This window comes from Aythya ferina, assembly GCF_964211825.1.
Source record: "Aythya ferina genome assembly, chromosome: 24".
NCBI lineage: Eukaryota > Metazoa > Chordata > Aves > Anseriformes > Anatidae > Aythya > Aythya ferina.
In genome coordinates, this window is record NC_140322.1 from 7,441,746 (window position 1) to 7,463,647 (window position 21,902).

The 21,902-nt window shown below is 43.4% G+C and overlaps 1 protein-coding gene and 1 long non-coding RNA gene across 2 annotated transcripts in view; one reads left to right on the plus strand and one right to left on the minus strand.

The window, feature by feature from the left end:
- RLF (RLF zinc finger) overlaps positions 1 to 3,854 on the minus strand; it is a 54,927-nt gene extending 51,073 nt beyond the window's left edge. The window contains exons 1-2 of the mRNA XM_084496932.1: positions 3,744 to 3,854; positions 1,859 to 2,473 (exon numbers count right to left, since the gene is read on the minus strand). Of these exons, the coding sequence (XP_084353058.1) occupies positions 1,859 to 2,071 (213 nt within the window). The 5' untranslated portion in view covers positions 2,072 to 2,473; positions 3,744 to 3,854. The remainder of the gene's footprint in view (positions 1 to 1,858; positions 2,474 to 3,743) is intronic.
- Positions 3,855 to 14,082: 10,228 nt separating this feature from the next.
- On the plus strand, positions 14,083 to 21,294 carry LOC311423398. The gene is made up of 2 exons (XR_014685698.1): positions 14,083 to 14,316; positions 19,372 to 21,294. It is a non-coding gene; the product is annotated as an uncharacterized lncRNA (long non-coding RNA).
- The last annotated feature ends 608 nt before the right edge of the window (positions 21,295 to 21,902 follow it).

A 21,902-nucleotide genomic window follows, 5' to 3' on the forward strand; every position in this document is an offset into this window, starting at 1 on the left:
AAATGTATGCACAGGATGGAAAATCTCATGTTGTCCTAAAATACTTCTTTTCAATCCCTCATCACAGCTACATTCCCAGATCATATTTAAACCAAAGAAAGTGAGTTTCTTTCTAGGCAAGATCTGCTGTAGCATGATAAACTTATGGTATCAATGGTACTCTGAAAGCTGTTAAAAAGCTCAACTTAACTTTGTATTAAGTTTCAATTAGAGGGAGAAGACCTTAGATTATTTTTAAAATTTTACCATTAGAACTCCACACAACATCCACAAGCATCCTCAGTTATGAGGAGAAACCAAGATGTAAAATTATACTCTGCCCACAGCAGTTTGCACAATGACATCACAAATTCACACTTCACTGAAGTGTGGCAGGTCTAAATTTCATATTTTCCTCTGGATCTCTTACAAGTACAATCATGATAATCAAAACTGATGACAACCCAAGGATAAGTCTTTTCCATTTTTATCTATACTATAATGGTGTTCTGAAGTTAGATTACCATTCAATAATAGTACAAAGACGTAAAGAAATGTACTTTTTATAGGTATTTTTAATTGTAAAGCCAGTATTATCGTTTTATTCCATTGATCAAGTGTCTGTACAGCTTCATCTGCACCAGTCAATCTAATCTGGGTGACGAGGTATCTATATGTGTTGATCATCTTGACAGCCTGTGCTCTATGTTTGCCAAATATTTGTTTCAATGCTCTCATGTAATAAATAGCATTGAAGATAATTTTAGCAAAACATGAAACAAAGAAAAAGTAACACATTTAAAAAGTCCCATGTAAATACAAGGTCAGACGTCTTAAAAGTATACATGACATGGAGGAGACAGCAGTAGGTACAAGCGGCACTCTGCAGTTTGCAAAGCAAGAATTCCAAAACCTAACAAGCCTGTCTGTTGCACGATAAGCAATAAGCTAAACATTCTCCCAAAAGAAGAGTATGGCAAAGTATACAGCCTATAGATGTAAAAATGGAACAGTATCACTCTCTAATGCAGCAGTAAAACTGTTGGTCACAAATAGCATCTGATTTTGCTATTTGCTATTCAGAAAGAGATGTCAAACAGCTGTATCAACTAAGGTGTGGAAAACTAGATTTTTTTTTAAGAACATAATATCTCCAGTTTCAACAGGAAAGGCTCTCTAACAGAACTTAATTATTTAACCTTAGAGCTTACAGTAAACGATGGTGTGTGAGAAACAATAACTAATTGCCCATTTAAATTATTTATTTATGAGTAAGTCATCTCCATCGCTAATACTTTAATCTGGTGCAATTATTCTCCTTAAAGATAGTGGCTTGATTCAGAAATTGCTGATGGTTGCACATCACTATTCACAGTCACGTTAAAAAAAAAATAAATGCAGGCAAGATCACCGGAACCCATAAACATATTTAGCGATTTAAGTTGAACGCAGGCTTTCATAAGCTATTAAGTGCTGCTTGCTCCACAGCAGTGCTCAGCCAAGCCTGGATAGTTTTCATGCCAGGCTAGGTAAAGTGCAGAAAATCTGAGGTCTAGATCCTGAGCAAACTCATAACGAGAAAACGCCATGTGGCCCAGCTGCCCGAGAGAGCTCGCTTACTCGCAAGGACCGCCCGAGGGCTCTACATGCTGCCCAGGCCCAAAGCGCTGCCAGGGCCCAACCGCGGCGCTCTCCCGGCCCACCAGCCCAACTCGGTCCCGGGAGCAGCGGGGCGCCGCCAGACACACCGCGCACGGCCCCGGGCAGCAGCAGCGCGCGCCGCCACGGGCACCGCGCTGCGACAGCTGCGAGGGAAACGAGCGGAGCCCCCGGGCCCACGGCCCCACGAGCGGCCTGCAGACCGCGCCGCGCCCCGTACCTGGCAGAAGCCCCGGCAGTAGGCCCGGGAGGAAGCCTCCGACACCTCCTGCTCGCAGAGCTCCGTCTGCAGCTGCCAGAGGCGGTTGCGGAGCGCCGCCACGAGCCGCTGCATCTCGGGCCGCGGAGCCGCCTCAGCCTCAGCGTCCGCCATCTGCACCCAGCCCCACAGCGCGTAGGCAAGGATCACGTGATCCGCATCCACTGACCTCATCGTCCCGGGACGGCGTCACGTGACGCGCACGTGACAAGACGCGCTCTTCGCCGTCCACGTGATCTGAAACCTAGGCACCGATAAGGCGCAGGGTGGACGCCTCCTGTGGAGTGACGTCACGCGCCGCGACGGGAGCCTGCCTCGGCGGGAAGGGAAGGGAAGGGAGCGCCGCGCCGCGCCGCGCCGCGCCGCGGGGCTTGTCCTTCGTCTGTTGCTTCTTCTGCCCTCGCTTGGAAACGGGGGTGCAACGCCAGCCCGTTGTAGGCTGGCAGCTCTGTGGGCACCGGCATTCCTCTGCGTTTTGGGACGAGGTCGCAGAGAGAAGCTGTAAACGTCTGCTGCTGGCCCCAGAGTCAGCACAAGCAGAAAACCCAGTGTTAGGTAATTCCAGGGTAAGGTTATCTGAAAGATAATAACGGGCAATGGTGAGAGCCAAATTTTTAATCTAGATTGTATTTGTTTTAATTCTTGTTTAAAAGCACTTGACTGGAAGCAGAAAACTGATGAATTTAGGAAATCCCTTGAGGGTCTCATGCCCAGCCAATATCCAGGAACAATAAGAATGCCAAATAGTTTTTACCTAAAGCTTTTCCTTACAGCAGAGAAATCATGTAACTGTGGAATAACGTCAAGTTAGACAAAAATAGCCAGAAATGTGCGCTAGCAGCCCAAAAAGCCAACCGTATCCTGGGCTGTATCAAAAGCGCGTGCAGCCAGTAGGGAGGTGATTCTCCACTTCAGCTCTGCTCTCTTGAGACCTCACCTGGAGAACTGCATTTAGCTCTGGGGCCTACAGTGTAAGAAAGACATGGACCTCTTAGAGCAGGTCCAGAAGAGGGCCATGAAGGTGACCAGGGGGGACAGAGCACCTCTGTCTATTCTTGATGAAGTTAGTAAAGCTACTACCTTGGACTTCCAGAGGTTTCAGACTTTGAATTGTTCATGACACTGGTAGAGAGGGTCCCTTGAGAGTCAGTCCTGAAGAGCAGAGAGGTTCAGAAAGGCTGGATGTTTCTCAGGAAGAAAGGAAGTCCTTCTTCCTGAGAAAGGAAGAAAGGAAGTCTTCAAGGTATAGGCGCAGGCTGTCACCCTGTGCTGTAAGATGGTGTCGCGTTAAGGGGTGTAGCTGATTAACCGTTACGGGCCCAGTCAGATTCAGGGTACTGAACCAGTCGGACATTCACCAAAAACACATTAACCATCTGGGGGTCCAGTCAGACATTCACCATCAACGCATTAACGGCCTGGGGGTCCGTTCAGACATTCACCAAAAACGTATTAACCATCTGGGGGTCCGTTCGGACATTCACCAAAAATGCATTAACCGCCTGGGGGTCTGGTTAGATTCAGAACACTGAACTATCACGGATAACCACCCTCACCCTCGTTGCACTTAATGAGAGTTATCACAATGCAATCAAGTATGGTTTATTACAGCAACAGATAATCAGGTTCTTTTGGATTGCCGGTGATAGGGACTGTCTGCAAAGCAAGCTAGTATGCATAAAATACACAGGTGTTATAGGTGTTACAGATGTTATAGATGTTACTGGTGTTACAGAGGTTATAGGTGTTGCAGGTGTTACAGATGTTACAGGCGCGCAGCCTAGAAACAAACGCGTTAAAAGGATCAAAGACTATAGAGGTTTATAAGCAAGTATTCAGATCTCACCCAAAGGCGTCCCAATGGGGGGGAAGAGAGGCTCAGCCTGTCGACTGATCCCAGGAGTCAGGAGGTCCTAAGGATGTTGTCCTCGGGATGGTATCTCCGACAGTGGTATCTTCCCTAACATCCCCTTTCTCTTGGGCCAATTTATATTATTTTCTATCTTTTAGGTGGAGCTTAAGTGGCTCTAGTCAAGCATATCTTAGTTATGATTGGTGTAGTTTTCCCGTCTCCGTTTAAAGTAATAGGCTCCGAGGAATTCAGAGCGCATGCTCAGTGAGGGGTGGTCGCACCTTGGAGGCGGGTAGCTTTTGGGATGGAGGTGTGTTTTGGTATTATAATGATATTATAATGAGCAAAAAGTACACTAGGGTACAGCATTTGTCAAAACATGACAGGCCTTTGGCTTAGGGTGGCAAAAAGTGCAGCTTTGTGCACAAGAACAATCGAGGCCCCATCTGATTACAGAGCCTAGCCGTGGTGTCTCCACTCCACTCTACGCTCCGTGCTGTTCCTTAGAGCTAGCACACCAAGTTTCCCCAGCGTGATAGCATCTAAGGTTGGGAGCCTAGGAAACGCTCAGATAATGCAGTTATTCCCTACCCTGAAAACCTCTTCAATGCTGTACCTTTTCCTTAAAAATGTGAATGTTAGTTTTATTTTCCTAGTTACTTCAGGCATTTACACCACAGATGGGCTGGTGGGGAAGAAGACTGGCATGGCTCAACAGGGAACTTTTGATGAGTGTCCAGGAGAAAAAGAGATTTTATGGCCAGTGGAAGAAGGAGCAGGCAGCTTGTGGAGAGTACAAGGAAGTTGCCAGAATATGCAGAGAAAAACATCGGGAAGGCCAAAGCCAAGCACAAGCTCAGCCTGGCTGCTATGGTCAAAGGTAACAAAAAGTTTTTATACGTACATTAATGGCAAGAAGAGGGCCAAAGAGAATCTCCATTCTTTATTGGACGCAGGGGGGAACATGACTACTAAGGGTAAGGAAAAGGCTGAGGTTCTTAACACCTTCTTTGCGTCTGTCTTTACTAGCCAGACCACTTATGTGAGAAAGAGTTGTGTCTTTGCAGGGGAAAATTCCATTAACCTTGCATATTCAAAAGTGTTTGCGTGGCATAGCAGTGGGGAGTATGTTAAGCAGATAAGGGGAAGGTCCCACTGTCAAAAGGAGGATAGCTAAGAAAAACAGGATGAGCAGTACGAAATGAGTAAAAACAAAAATCATGGGCCCTCTAGTCACGAGAGAAGAAAAAAAAGGAAAAGGAGAAATTAACAGTTGGTCAAATTAAATTGTACGTATATGGTATAGAATTGTGTTGAATAGGTTGTGAACCTCTAGTACTCAGCCAATGAGGAAATGGGAGAAATCCGGTGTCAGGTAATAGGGAATATATGGTAATGATAAACTTTCGCTGTGCGCTAATGCTTGCAGGATGCCAGCCATTGCAATTGTGAATAAAATAACTTCACAGAATATCCTGACTAAGAAAATTATTGAGATTTTTCTCACTTATCCTCAGGGTACTCATCCTCCTGACCTGGAAGTCTGGGACAAGGCGCAGAAGAATACCCCACAGTTCAGGTGGAAACAGTTAGAGACCAGCTGCTCCACCTGGACTGTCACAAGTCCATTGGGCCAGATGGGATCCACCTGAGGGTGCTGAGGGAGTTGGAGGATGTGATTGCTGTGCCACTTTCCGTTATCTATCAGCAGTCATGGTCAACCAGAGAGGTCCCAGGTGACTGGAGATTTGCTAATGTGACGCCCATCTATAAGAAGGGTTGTAAGGAGGACCCGGGGAACTGCAGGCCTGTCAGCCTGACTGTGGTGCCAGGAAAGGTAATGGAACAGGTCATCTTGAATGCAATCACACAGCATATGTGGGACAACCAGGGGGATAAGGCCCAGCCAGTGTGGGTTTGTGGAAGGCAAGTCCTGCCTGACTAATCGAGGCAAGGAAATAAAGCTTCACAACTTGAGGAGAATTATGAAGCAGGCATGTTTATGGCAGCTGGGTGCTAGGGAGATCACTCCTCCTGGTATGCACACCAAGGGTTACTCCCAAGGTGCTTATATTAATAGCATATATACATATTCCTTTCACCCCCCCTCTGTAAGTCTCTTGCATATTCATTAGGTATCCAGAGAATCATTAACATAGGTTCCTGCCCCTATTTGCATGCATGCTAGAGTCCTTGGGTGGTTGTCCAGTGTACTCTGGTGGTCTTTTGATGAACACCAGTAGTCTTCCTTGCTGCTAAACTTTTGACCCTTCCTTTCTTTTACAAACTTCAGCAGTCCAAGCCTGTTCTTGCTGGTTCTATTGTCTATGTGTATGAAGTCTTTTCTTCCCTTGTCTTTTAGGGTCATCCCGTCCTTGTACTCCCTACTGCAGTCCTGTCATTGTGGTTGATATACAACATACTCCCTGTGTTAGCTAAAACCTGCAAAATTGACGTGCTTTCCCTTGTTCCCTGTCTCAAGTTCCCCCTTTTCTTTATCCTAAGCAAATTCTTTTGCCATATAACACCATTCCCTTTGAGGGTCTTGGTGAAATACTTGCCACTTTCAGTGTTCTGTCTCAACTTATGCTTTTTCCATTCCTCTTATGAGTTCACAGTTTGTTTACATATCCATATGAAACACTGAAACATACAACATATTAATAATCCTAATATGATAATTATAATGACTACAATAGAGAGCTGCTTTAGCCATGTAAAATTAGGTATCCAAGAAGTAAGTTTTTCCCAAAGTTCTGAAAATCCCCAAGAACTATCATCCTTTCATGGCAGAAATATTTACAATTGCCTTTTCTAATTCACTAACCCCTTTCCAAGGCAGAAACCATCAGACAAAATTATGGAATTAGGTATGCCTTTCTACCAACGGGTTGGTACTTTGCCTAGCTCATACCCAGGGATTCTGTAGGATCCCCCAAGGTATCTGAGTCTGATTAATAATTTTATGCTGGGAAATTATACTTCCAAGTGTATGAGTTCCCTTCCAGGATCTGGGCAATATTTTCCAGGCCCACCCATCCCCACATAACCACCAAAATCCAGTAGGGGCTGGGCATATGAATATGGTGCTCATGGCCTTACTCTTTGCCTGAACTGTATGATTAAGGTAAATTCCTTTGAGGGTTACATCCAAAACCTTTAACTCCAATTTAGATATTGTTTGGATGGATGATTCTTCTTGCAGATTTGTAATAGTACAATTTATAGTGGTCAGATTAATACTTCCAGATTGAGGAGAAAAACTGCAGGTTCCCATTGACTTATTCTTACATCCCTCTAGGAATATTCCTCCAGCTGGAGGGTAAATCTGGGTCCCTTTATGTCATTTGTCACATTTTATTTACATTGTAACAGACGTTTTCCCAGCCTTCCACATATTGACACCTATGGCATTATTGATAAAAGTCCAATTTGAGGTCATAACTCTGTATAGTAGTATTTCTAGGTCTCCCCTTGGCATGGCCATGCAGACCCAACAGTCTTTGGCTCTGGTCAAATTGACCCACATAGGTGTCAATTTAAAGTGATAATTGGTTTCCCATGAGAGGGTGGGACCTAACCGTAGGCTGAATAAACCCAGCATTGTCCATCTTTTTGCTGAATTTGGAGTTTCAGCGGTCCTGTAGGTGCTGACTCCCATTGTGGTCTAGATGCCCTCTTTATTCTGGTGTGATGTATCCATTATGTCTGTTCTTTAATCTTGACTGCTGTGTAAGTAGTCAATACACTTGGAATGGGCCTTCCCATTTTGATTCTAAAAGTGTATCTGAAAGAGATCTAACGTATACATAATCACCAGGTTCAATATTGTGCACAGGCCCATCAAGACCTCAGGTCCTAGTTCTAGGACCAGCTTCTTGACTTCCCAAAGTTGTTTCTGCAGGCTTATTATGTAATCCCTCAATATCTTGCTGCTGGTCTGAGTTGATATTCCAAACTGTACGATATAGGGCTTTCTGTTCACTATTTCAAAAGAACTCGACCCCTTCTTGGTCCTGGACTTAGTCCTGGTTCTCAGAAGTGCTAAAGGCAATGATTGAGGCCAGGACAAATGGGCCTCCTGTCCTAATTTTGCAATCTATATCTGAATTAGGTGGTTAATTTTCTCTACTTGACCACTGGATTGAAGGTTATGTGGGGTATGTAGTTGCCAATCTATTCCCAGATGCTTATGACCTTTGCAACAAAGTGTGATCCTCGATCTGATGAAATTACCACAGGAACACCAAATCTCGGTATTATTTCTTGTAACAATGCCTTGGGTACCTCCTTAGCCTTGTTAGTTCAGCAAGGGAATGCTCCCAGCCACCCTGAAAAGGTATCCATCAAGACCAACAGATACTGAAACCTCCCTTTTCATGGGAGTTCTGATAAATCAATTTGCCATTGCTGTCCTGGATAATTTCCTCTCCCTGTTTGCCCAAACTGGGCTTTAGGCCCCAATTTGGGATTATTCTGTAAACAAACCTCACACTGTTGTTACTTGCTTGATGGTAGTATACAGATTCCGGGCAAATATCAACTGGCTCAGATACCTATATATGGCTTCTGTTCCCCAATGGGATTTTCTATGCTCTGCCATAACTATGGCCCATAACAATGCAAAAGGTATTATTATTTTATCCTCTGGTGTTTTTGCTCATCTACCTTGCCCTATTTTTCCCCCTAGATTTTCAATTAATTTCTGATCTTCTTTGGAATACCTGGGTTCACAATCAATATGTACCTTACCATCTGGGACCAAGGACTGTATTCCTAAGTCATTTTTTTCAGCCACTCTTTAGGCCTCCCGGTCTGTGATAGCATTGCCCAATTCCTGAGCGGTATTTCCCTTTTGGTGAGCTTTGCAATATATTATAGCCGTCTTTGCAGGTAGCTGTACTGCTTCTAGGAGCTTTAGAATCTCTTCAGTGTGCTTTATATGTTTCCCTTGAGTAGATAAGAGTCCTCTCTCCTTCCATACAGCCCCATGATCATGGACTACCCCAAAAGCGTATTTGGAGTCTATCCAGATGTTAATTTTCTTGCCTTTGGATAGTTCCAATGCTCGAGTCAAAGCTATTATTTCCACCTTTTGTACTTAGCTCTGGTGAGGCTGCACCCTGAGTACTGTGTACAGCTTTGGGCCCCTCAGTAAAAAAGTACATTGAGATCCTGGTACATGTCCAGAGAAGGGCTATGAAGCTGATGAGGGGCCTGGAACACAAGTCCTGTGCAGAGCAGCTGAGGGAACTGGGGTTGTTTATTTTGGAGAAGAGAAGGCTCAGGGGAGGCCTCATTGCTCTCTACAACTGCCTGAAAGGCAGGTGTGGGGAGCTCGGGGTCAGCCTCTTCTCACAGGTAACTCATGATAGGACCAGAGGAAATGGCTTCAAGTTGCGCCAAGGGAGGTTTAAGTTAGAAATTAGGAGACATATCTTCTCAGAAAGAGTAGTCAGGCATTGGAACGGGTTTCCCAGGGAAGTGATGGCATCACAATCCCTGAGAGTGTTTAAGGAAAGGTTGCACCTGGTGCTTACGGACATGGTTTAGTGGGTGACATTGGTAGTAGGATGATGGTTGGACCAGATCTTGAAGGTCTCTTCAAACCTTAATTATTCTAAGATTCCTACGAAGACAGGCTGAAAGAGCTGGGGTTGTTCAGCCTAAAGGAGAGAAGGCTCTGGGGCAACCTTATAGTGGCCTTCCAGTACCTAAAGAGGGCCTACAGGAAAGACTCCCTTTATCAAAGAGTGTAGTGATAGGACAAGGTGCAAAGGTTTAAACTAGAAGAAGGTAGGTTTAGATTAGATATTCAGAGGAAATTCTTTACTCAGAGGGTGGTGAGGCACTGGAACAGGTTGCTCAGAGAAGCTGTGGATGTGCACAAGGCCAGGGTGGGTAGGGATTTCATCAACCTGATCTAGTGGGAGGCGTTTCTGCCTATGTCAGGGGGGCTTGGAACTTGATGGTGTGAGAAACACTCCGTAGCCAATAACTTAGGCTCAGGCGAGGATCTCAGTGAAGTAGTAATTTATTCGCGATTGCAATGGCGGGCGCCCCACAAGCAGGACAGAGCGCATCTACTAGTTCCAAAACACAGTTTATATACCTTTTGATGGCAGGACGCTCCCCTGTTTCCCCACTGAGTGGGTAATCCAGATTCACAATCTATCTGATGCTTCACAAACAATGCATGGCCTTCAGTCGCCGGCCTGTTAAATTTCAAATTTCTTTTGACATTTTTACTGCTTGAAGTGGTAATGTTTCCTCACTTATCTGACTTGACTTGACACCATGATTTTCACCTAATTGTCCTAAGGAGTCTGATTGTCTGCATTTTACAAGGTCGCCTGCTAAACTTTCTTATCACTGTAAGCATATCTCAGTACCACATTCCCTCCTTCTAAACAATGTAACTCTGCAAAAACAACATTTCTATTCCCACAATGGTCTTTAACATCCCATCCAACCCAGGCCATTCTATGATTCCATGTGTGGAAAAGTGTAAAGGTTTTAACAACAAAAGTTAAAGAATTAGTAAAAGACAACTGGCAGAAACAAAAGTTATTTTAAAAATCAGATGGCTAAATGCAACTCTGCATGTACTTATGAGTCATAGTGTAAATCTAAACAATTCCTGTGTTTCTTCTTAGGCAAATATATTTGATCAATATGACATGAGAAAGTCTTCATTTTTTAGGTGGGTGTAACAAGAAGTTTATCAGTTATGTGAAACCAGAAGGTTTAAGAAAGTTTTTTTCAGACATTTTTGTGTAATTGACCTCTTGGGCTACCATTTCAGTTGTTTTTATGGCAAAAGCATGAATGTGGACAACGCAATGGAAAAGTTCATATAAATGACATCTAAAATGCAAGCTTGAATATTTATTTGGTAGGACGGGCAGAACACTGATGAAAATAGGGAATTACCTAAGATTCACGCTCTGGTTGAGTTTCTAATCTCAAGGAATATGGGCTTGGCTAAGAACAAAGTTAGGTCCCTGACCTTCAGAAGAGCCAACTTCCAACTGTTCAAAGGAGTGGATGAGATCCCATGGAACATGGTCCTTGGGGACACAGGATATGATCAGAGCTGGCAACTCTTTAAGGATATTTTCATTAGAGCACAAGAGCTCTTTATTCCCAAATGTAATAAATCAAGCAGGGAAGGTAGGAACTGGCATGGTTGAACAAGGACCTACTGGTTAAACTTGAGCAAAAGAAGGAAATGCACAGACGGTGGAAACAGGGCCATGTGCCCTGGGAAGAGTACAGAAATGCTATGCGAGTGTGCAGGGTTAAGATCAGGAAAGCCAAGGCACTGACAGAACTAAACTTGATGAGGGATGCAAAGAATACCAAGAAGGGGTTCTACAGGTACATTGACCACAAAAGAAAGACCAAGGAGAGTGTATCGCCTCTGACAAATGAAGGAGAACAGGTAACAACAGATGTGGAGAAGGCAGAGGTACTTAACTTCTTTACCTTGGTCTTCACTGGTGGTCAGGCTTCCCACATCTCTTGAGTCCCTGGACCTCTAGGCAGGGACTGGGGGAGCAGAGTCCCTCCCATCATAAGCGAAGAGCAAGTTTGGAACCTCCTGATGCAACTTAACAAGTACAAGTCTGTGGGCCCTGATTACATGCATCCCAGGGTCCTGATGGAATTGGTTGATGTAGTTGCCAAGCCACTCTCCATCATATTTGAAAAAACGTCAGTCAGGTGAAGTCCCCAGTGGCTGGAAGGCATGTCCAGGTCAGCAGGGGGCGTAACAGCAAAAGCCTTCGATGGCTGTAGCAGCAGAGGGGCTGATGGCATAGCAGTCAGATCAGTAAATGAGCCCGCAGCTCCCTCACTGTCTGGCAAACCACACATTTCTGACTGTGGTCCCACACGGCTCTTTAAGGCCTCAGAGACTGCTCGCCAGGTGCCGAGCAATCCCACTGCAACCTTGCCATTTTTAGTTGCAGAGTCCCACATCTTGACCTCAATTTGGTCCCATATTTCAGGCTCATAAACTGTCCAATTGTTAATAAGGAGAGTAAGCTGTAAGGTTACCAGGACAGTCTTTGTTTCTAGGGACGATTAATAAAGAAGGTGGAGATTTGGGAATGTGGCCATGGGGGTTGGAAAGCCCCATGGTTGAGATAACATTAGACTCTTAATGATGAGGCCATCAGGAATATAAAAGAGTTTAGAGGGAACAAAGAAGGGTGATTCAGGAGACTCCATGCAGTCTGGGGTTTCTTGTTCTCCAGCCATTACGGCATGGAAGTTTCTGGGTGTTTGCTGTTGTTGTTATATTCAAAGTTGTCCGACCAATGAAAAGTTGTTTTGAAAAGAACTGCTGTGGGGAGAAGGGTATAAGAGGGGAGCCTGCCCTCAAGATAAAGAAAAAAAAAAAAAAAAGGCAACACGATGAAGTCATGTCATCAATAAAGAAGCAGGAAAAAGAAGTGAAGAGGAACAGGCTGACAGAATGGAGACCAGGACTAGAACAGGCACTTTGATTGCCTCATGAAGATAGGTTCCGCCAAACTCAGCAAACTGCTCAGAGAAGCTCGTGCAGAAAGTTGCTGGAAATAGGTGCACTGGAGCTGAAGAGAAGCTCGAGCTGAGAGAAGCGGACCTGTGCACACAACTGCCTCTCGCTGGTAAGCAGTTGCACATTATGGGGAATCATATGTCCTTAGAAACAAAGACTGTCCTGGTAACCTTACAGCTTATTCTCCTTATTAACAATTGGACAGTTTATGAGCCTGAAATATGGGACCAAGTTGAGGTCAAGGTGTGGGACTCTGCAACTAAAAATGGCAAGGTTGCAGTGGGATTGCTCGGCACCTGGTGAGCAGTCTCTGAGGCCTTAAAGAGCCGTGTGGGACCACAGTCAGAAATGTGTGGTTTGCCAGACAGTGAGGGAGCTGCGGGCTCATTTACTGATCTGACTGCTATGCCATCAGCCCCTCTGCTGCTACAGCCATCGAAGGCTTTTGCTGTTACGCCCCCTGCTGACCTGGACATGCCTTTTGACCCAGGCCTCATTGGCCTTGAAAAGGAGATGGATATGCTTTTCTTCGATCCGGGAAGAATGGGATACATAAGGCCTGAAGACCGAGTTGCTTTACAACTTAAAGCGAGACGTATTGTTCAAAAGGAATGGTAAATGGAGACTGTTATGTTATGGAACTTAGAGGATTGTTTGTTACCTTTTCTGATTGTATAGGCATACTCGGGTTTAGTATGTAAAAGCAATGTTCTGTATATTTAGAATGTTTGATGTTCATGTGTGCGTGTTGGTGGAGTGTGGACTCCCCCCACACCCAGTGCTGTTTACTTGCCTTTTATACCTTTTATAGCTTTTATAGCTTTTATACCTTTTATAAATATTACAAAATTCAGATTAAGTTGAGAATTCATTTATCACAACCACAAGTCTAAGAAAAACAGAGTGGTTAATGTATATAGTTCTTGTATCTTGCAAAAGAATGGTCCAGCAATTCGTGTCAGTAGGGGATTTGAAGGGTTAACATTGAGGCCCAAGTCTGGGTCTGGGAGATAAGAGAATGAGCGGGAGTTTTTGAGATAACTGCTGACTATTGTGCGAGACGCTGCACAAGTCTCTGACATCTGGCCCAGAGACTACCAAATAAGGAGAGAAGGGAAACTGAAGGACTTCGCTGGTAAGCAGTTGCGCATTATGGGGAATCATACGTCCTTAGAAACAAAGACTGTCCTGGTAACCTTACAGCTTATTCTCCTTATTAACAATCGGACAGTTTATGAACCTGAAATATGGGACCAAACTGAGGTCAAGGTGTGGGACTCTGCAACTAAAAATGGCAAGGTTGTGATTAAGGAGGTATTGGGGAGGTATTGGGGAGGCAAGGACAATCCCCAGACAAGGACTGTATATCTCGAAACAAGACACTGGAACTCATGATAAGGAAGCGGCAGACGGACAGAGAAACGAATGTAAGGACTATAAATCTCGAAACTGGACATTGGAATTCATTATAAAGATACAACAAACGGAAGAATTAGCAACAACCAGCTCTTGCAATTAAGAAACCTGCCAATTCAGCAGATTCCTGACCAAAGGTGAAAAGTACACTGTGAGGAAGACTCGGGGTCTTCCTCCCAAAGACCCCTGCCCACGTCCCAAAGACCCCTGCCCACAATTCTTGGAAGGCTCTACGCAGGCGCAAGGTGCCAAAAGGCTAATTAGCATAAGAAGCGAGGGAAGGCGGGGATAGGTAATGCATATGTATAGGTGCTTGTAGAATATTGATAGATTGATTGTATAAATTCAAGACTGCTTTCCGCTTTAGGTATGCACGATAGGTGGAGAGATCCCCCGTGCATCCAGCGCTGCAATAAAGAATATACCACTTAAAGGAATTTCGGCTTCGATCTTTGAATCAATCTGGCACCCCAGATGGGACGACCTCTCTGCCGGACCGCAGGACCCGCTGGGGACAGGACTCCCTAGGGTACCCCCGGGATTTCCTGGAGGGACTCCTCGACTCACCGGATCACTGCGGAGGCAGACAAGGACCCCATCATTGTAAGTGAGTATATTCTTTATTCTGGTTTGGTTTTCTGGTAGACCGGTCATCTGGGACTGTCCAGTAAGTCGGAAGGTGACTTCTGCAGGACAGTATTTGATATATACTTTGTGGTTAGTACCACAAGTATATCTGGGGACCTTGGGGTCCATCTGTATCTGGAACTGTCTGTAAGTCAGAAGGTGATCTTCTGCGAGGCAGTGTTTGGTATATACTTTGTGGTAAGCACCATAAGTATATTTGGGGACCTTAAGGAAAGAGCTCGCTTTAAGGTCCATCTGGAATTGTGTTGTCTATTTCGGTTTTCTGACTCATGGAGTATGGTATTTAACTTTGGTTATTGTTACTGCGATTTTGGCTATTTTCCTGGTGGTAATAGTAGGTTCATGGCATTTTTGTAAGAAAGATATCGTTACGGTGTTACACAGTTCGGTTTTCTGACTTATCGCATGTGGAATTTGACTCTGACTATTGTTATTGTGATTTTGGCAATATTGCTGGTAATAGTAGTTTTGTGACATCTCTACTGAAAGATATTGCGTGCCCGTATTTTTGTGAGTGATACATTTTGTGATACGCTTTTGTAAGTAACATGTGTATTCTGAAAGTGTAAACTGGAAAATGGAGGGGCAAACAAGCAGTGAAATTTTAAAGAAAAGTGTGTTAGGATGTGTTTTAAGTCACTGGAAGGATATTGGAGGATCTGCCGGTGGAAGTGTGAACAGGAAAACATTGATAAAATATCGTAATCAGTGGTGGCCACTTTATAAGCTGGAATGTGGAGAAAAGTGGCCCCTAAATGGAACTTTAAACTATAATATTTTGCTACAGTTAGTGTTGTTTTTGGAGAAGCAGAACAGGATGAAATGTTGTATACTGATGTTTCAGCATCTTGGTGGGAAAAGGTACAGAATTAAGTTGGCCCCTGACTGAGCCTTTGATGATGGCATTAGAGAAGTACAGGCTGGAGAAAGATAAAGGAAGTGTTAAAAGGGTTGTTGAAAGTGTTAAAGGTGTTTGAAGTTGAATGAGCAGGGAAAGAGGATGTAGGAATGTTAATAGTTCTGCCTCTGCCCGAGGCAGAGATCTTAAAATCACGGGTGTTAGCCCTTTAGGGCAAAGGGACCATGATGGGTCCGAGAGAGTTGTCACAGAAACAGAAAAGCAGTTAACTCTTAAAACAACCTGAGTTCATGTGCGAGCTCAGATTGCCGATGGGACCGCTCAGGGAACTGTGGACAATTGCATTCCCCTGACCGACCCCCGCTAAGACCCAAATCATCCTGAAAATTATGAACGGTTAAGTAAATACTAAAACCTGGATGAATTGGGAATTGAGAATATGCTTCCAACAAGGTCTAAAAGAAACCCCTATGGAATTTTTAGACCAACTCTGAAATGTAATGAAAATAAATAAATAAATAAATAAATAAATAGATAAAACAAAACGGTTTGGACCTGGCTTCGGAGGACAAATTGACTAGCCTTTTCCTAGGGTAATCGACCCCTGATTTCAACAGGAATAACGGGGACCTGGGGAATCTACCCTAGCGGATCCTCCACTGGTTATAATGAAGCTAGGGGAGGAATGGAAGTGAAATTTCTTATTGATATGGGGCAACGTATTCAGTTCTAAATCAAGCATTAATGCCTTCACAGAATTATTATGTTAGGGTAAAAGGTGTGTTGTGGTTTAACCCGGCCGGCAGCTAAACACCACGCAGCTGTTCGCTCACCCTCCCCCTCCCTCTCTGGGATGGGGGAGAGAAATGGAAAGTGAAGTCCGTGAGTTGAGATAAAGACAGTTTAATAAGACAAAGTAATAATAATAATAATAATAATAATAATACAATGATGATAATAGTACCACTACTAATAATGTGTACAAACAAGTGATGCACAATGCAATTGCTCACCACCCGCTGACCGATGCCCAGCCTAACCCTGAGCAGTCCGGCCCCCTCCCCCTGGCTAGCCACCCCTATGTATTGTTTAGCCTGACATCAGATGGTATTAGCCTGACATCAGATGGTATGGAATACCCCTTTGGCTAGTTTGGGTCACCTGTCCTGGGTCTGTCCCCTCCCAGCTCTTACTGCACCCCCAGCCTGCCTGTTGGCAGGACAGAGCAAGAAGCTGAGATGTCCTTGGCTTGGTAGAAGCACTGCTCTGCAACAATTAAAACATCAGGGTGTTATCAGCACTCTTCTCATCCTAAGCCAAAACATAGCATTCTACCAGCTACTAGGAAGAAAATTAACTCTGTTCTAACTGAAGCCAGGACAAGGTGTAACCGAAAAGGCTTATTTTTGTGAACCTTTGAAGTACAAGTTAGGGAAACAATGGGGCATACACAGATTTTTATATATGCCTAACTCCTCATGGGCACTCTTAGGTAGAGATTTATTAGAGCAAGTAGGAGCAGAAATTGTCTTTGAAAAAGGGAAAATGGAATTAAGAATAGGAGAAGAACAACTAACAAATGTGTTAAGTTTGGCACTAATACAAACTGACCCTAAAAGTGAAATACCTTTAGAGATCACAGATCAAGTATGTCCAGGAGTTTGGGCTACTGAAACCCCTGAAAGAGGTAAAAATGTGACCTTAATAATTATTAAATTAAAGCCAGGAGAGAAACCCATTAAGGTTAAGTGATATCCTTTGAGGATAGAAGATAGGAAAGGAATTAAAGAGATAATTAATAAATTTTTACAGTATAGATTATTGATTGAATGTGAATCAGAATCCAATGCACCCATATTGCCAATTAAAAAGGCAGATGAAAAAGCTATAGGCTAGTTCAGGATTTGAGGGCCATAAATAAAATCACTGAGGAAATATATCCAGTAGTGGCAAACCCTTATACTTTGCTGACTAAATTAAAGAATAGTCAAGTCTGGTTTACCGTACTGGATTTAAAAGATGCCTTCTTCTGCCTAGGCTTAGCCACAGAAAGCCAAAACCTATTTGCCTTTGAATGGGAAAATCCCGATTCAGGCAGAAAGACGCAGCTTACGTGGACATTACTACCTCAAGGATTCAAGAATAGCCCCACTATTTTTGGAAACCAATTAGCAAGGGAACTCGAAACATGGATGCCTCCGGACACTGAAGGTGCTTTGTTACAATATGTAGATGATCTCTTAATAGCTACTGAGACTAAAGGGAGTTGTATTCAATGGACTATAAGTCGTCTTAATTTTCTGGGTTTAAATGGATATCAAGTCTCTTGACAGAAAGTCCAGCTGGCTCAACAAAGTGTGACCTATCTGGGATTTGAAATTTCGGAAGGACAACGAGAACTAGGAACTGAACATAAGGAAGTCATTTGCCAGACTCCAGAACCTCAAATGGTAAAGGAGCTACAAACCTTTTTATGAATGACAGGTTGGTGTCGCCTTTGGATTTATAATTATGGACTATTGGTAAAGCCTCTATGTGAATTGATAAAGATTAACCAGTCAAAGTTAGTCTGGACTGGAGAAGCACAAAAAGTCTTTAAACAACTTAAACAAGAATTGATGATTTTGAAATATCAAGCAATATTGGTAGAACAGGACAACGTGGAAATTGTGATAACTAATATTGTGAATCTAGCCTCTTTTCTTAGTGATGCTCCGGCACAGCCTGTGATTCACGTATGTTTAGAAACTATAGAGACTGTGTATTCCAGCTGACCAGACCTTAAGGAGGAGTCCATGGAAGATGCGGAAGAAACTTGGTTCACGGATGGGAGCAGTTTTGTTATGCAAAGACAACGTAAAGCTGGATATGCTATAACAACTACTCAGCAGGTAATCGAGTCTAAGCCTTTACCCCCTGGAACATCAGCTCAAAAGGCAGAGATAGTTGCTCTCACAAGAGCATTGGAACTGGCAGCGGGAAAAAGGGTAAATATTTGGACAGATTCTAAATATACATTCGGCGTGGTACATGCTCATGGAGCAATTTGGAAAGAACATGGATTGCTGACCGCTCAGTGAAAACACAAAGTATGCTGAAGAAATTTTAAAATTGTTAGAGGCTGTAAAACAACCAGAAAAGGTAGCTATCATGCATTGTCAGGGACACCAAAAGGGGAACACCGATTTTGAAATTGGAAATCGATTGGCAGAGGCTAAGCAGGCAGCTGAAATAACTGAGGTGAAGGCATTGTCTTTGATACCAGACGGTAAAATCCAAACTATATCCAAATTATACAAAAGAAGACTTAAAATTAATTGAAGATTTGAAAGGTAAAATGAAACCAGATGGATGAGTATATTTAAAAGATAACCACATAGTAATACCCTCTAGTTTGACATGGCCCATAGTTCTTACAGAACACAATAAAACGCATTGGGGAGCTGGCACACTGCATAAGAGCCTGAGTCAGACATTAGTGGGACGATATGATAAAACAAGTAACTCAACAATGTAGCATTTGCTTACACAATAACCCCAATACCAAGAATAGAATAAAATTTGGAATAATCGGTAAAGGAAATTATTCGGGGCAACAGTGGCAAATTGATTTTTCAGAACTCCCTAGAAAAGGGGGGTATCATTATTTACTGGTTCTGACTGACACGTTTTCAGATGCTTTGGATACTAGTAGCAATGTCTTCTGATAGAGTTTTCACTTTTTGTGCACAAGTGGTAGAACAGATAAGTAAGATTCTAAAGATAGATTGGCAACTGCATACTCCTTATAGACCACAGGCAAGTGGACAGGTAGAAAAATGAACCATTTAATTGAACAATAAATAGCTAAAATTGGATAAGAAGCTAATTTGTCATGGCCTCAATCCCTCCCTTTAGCATTACTTGGAATTAGAGTTAAACCTAGAATAAAAGGGAATTTGAGTCCCTTCAAAATCTTATATGGAAGGCCATAGCAATTTCTATTTAGTGGAGAGGACCTAACGCAGTTAGGATCAGAATATTTATATGCTTATATAACTGAACTTCAGAAACAATTAAATAAAGTACATAAATTTGTTTTAGGGACCAGGGCTAGAGGGTTGGATCAACCAATCCACCCCTTTAAGCTCGGGGATTATATATATATAAAGACTTTTTCAGGACAACCCCTACAGGAAAAATGGAAGGAAAGTGGATGGGACCATACCAAGTATTACTGACAACACACACCGCCATTAAGATTAAGAAGCAAGCAGCTTGGATCCACAATTCAAGGGTGAAGAAGGTCCCGGCGAGGATATAGACCACCACTCCAATTGGACCAACAAAATTACGGTTTTCCAGATCCTAATGATTGCAGGGGTGCGGTTCTCGGATTCGGGGTGGGCAACTTGGGATGAGAACTTACACCTGACCTTAATACAAACAATTTCTCAAGTAACTAATAAGACGAACTGTTGGGTATGCACCCATCTGCCACAGCATGGGAATAAGGGTGTATCGTTAATCGGGATTCCCTTGCCTGCAAACTTATCTTGGACTAATTTGTGGGAAAACACATCTTGGGGTTGAAAATATTAAGAAGTTTTGGAACTAGAAGTGAGTAGCTTCATGCCGTTAGAATCCTATTATGTATGTGTACAAAGGTGTAACCCGCCTAAGGGTATAGGAAAACAGCATTGTATAAATACGGATACTACTTATGTGGGAAATCAGACATCTTGTAATTGAACAATTGATATTAGTACGACTAGCGGCTGGGCAAATTCAACCAGCTGGACGGTTCCAGAAGGAAAAGGGTGGTATTGGCTATGCAACGATACAGCCCGTAAGGTCTTGCCTGAGAATTGGAAGGGAACTTGCACTCTTGGAGCGGTAGTCCCCAATATGACAGTACATGATGTAGTGCCTCGAGGTTACTTGAGAAATCATATCCAGAGAATCAGACGAAAAATTAACAATCCATTGATAGAGAGACACACCGCTTTTCATAGTTTCGTTCGATGGTTTATCCCATGGTTAGGAGTGAGTGAATTGGAAAAGGCGATAGTTAATATTTCTGCAATTATAGAGAAGTTAGAAAACAAAACTCTGGATGCTATAAAGGCTCAACAAGAAGAGATATCTAGTTTATCACAGGTAGTATTACAAAATCGGATGGCCCTAGACTTGTTACTGGCCGCTCAAGGGGGAGCCTGTACAGTAATAAACACAAGTTGTTGTGTGTATGTAGATCAGAGTGGAAGGATCTCTACCGACCTGGAAGAAATATGGAAGCAGACAAGGGTCCTACATGGTATCAGTAAAGATGATCTTTCGTGGAGTTTTAGTGAAATATGGAATAAGTTAACCTCCTGGTTGCCCAATTTTCAATGGTTGAAACAAGTGTTCATTGCTCTAATCGCATTAGTAGTATTAGGAATATTTGTGTGCATGTTGTTTAGATGCCTGCTTTGTTGTGTTACTGTAAATAATGAAAGTATCTGATGCAAAAGAATTTGCATGGGAAAAGAAAAGGGGGGATTGATTAAGGAGGTATTGGGGAGGTATTGGGGAGGCAAGGACAATCCCCAGACAAGGACTGTATATCTCGAAACAAGACACTGGAACTCATGATAAGGAAGCGGCAGACGGACAGAGAAACGAATGTAAGGACTATAAATCTCGAAACTGGACATTGGAATTCATTATAAAGATACAACAAACGGAAGAATTAGCAACAACCAGCTCTTGCAATTAAGAAACCTGCCAATTCAGCAGATTCCTGACCAAAGGTGAAAAGTACACTGTGAGGAAGACTCGGGGTCTTCCTCCCAAAGACCCCTGCCCACGTCCCAAAGACCCCTGCCCACAATTCTTGGAAGGCTCTACGCAGGCGCAAGGTGCCAAAAGGCTAATTAGCATAAGAAGCGAGGGAAGGCGGGGATAGGTAATGCATATGTATAGGTGCTTGTAGAATATTGATAGATTGATTGTATAAATTCAAGACTGCTTTCCGCTTTAGGTATGCACGATAGGTGGAGAGATCCCCCGTGCATCCAGCGCTGCAATAAAGAATATACCACTTAAAGGAATTTCGGCTTCGATCTTTGAATCAATCACAGTGGGATTGCTCGGCACCTGTAAAGCAATCTCTGAGGCCTTAAAGAGCCATGTGGGACTGCAGTCAGAAATGTGTGGTTTGCCAGACAGTGAGGGAGCTGCGGGCTCATTTACTGATCCGACTGCTACGCCACGGGCCCCTCTGCTGCTACAGCCATCAAAGGCTTTTGCTGTTACGCCCCCTGCTGACCTGGACATGCCTTTTGACCCAGGCCTCATTGGCCTTGAAAAGGAGATGGATATGCTTTTCTTCAATCTGGGAAGATCAGGATACATAAGGCCCGAAGACTGAGTTGCTTAACAACTTAAAGTGAGACATATTGCTCCCACGACTAGCCCTGGAATTCTCTGGTGTTTTTAATTAAGAAAATGAATGGAAAATGGAGACTGTTAAGTCATGGAAGATATGGGAGCACTTCTGTCAGGATTACCAACTTCAACTATGCTCCCCGAGACATGGACATTAATAGTAATAGACTTAAAAGATTGTTTGTTACCTTTTCTGATTGTACATATGTATAGGTGTACTTGGGTTTACTATGTAAAAGCAGTGTTCTGTATATTTAGAATGTCTGATGTT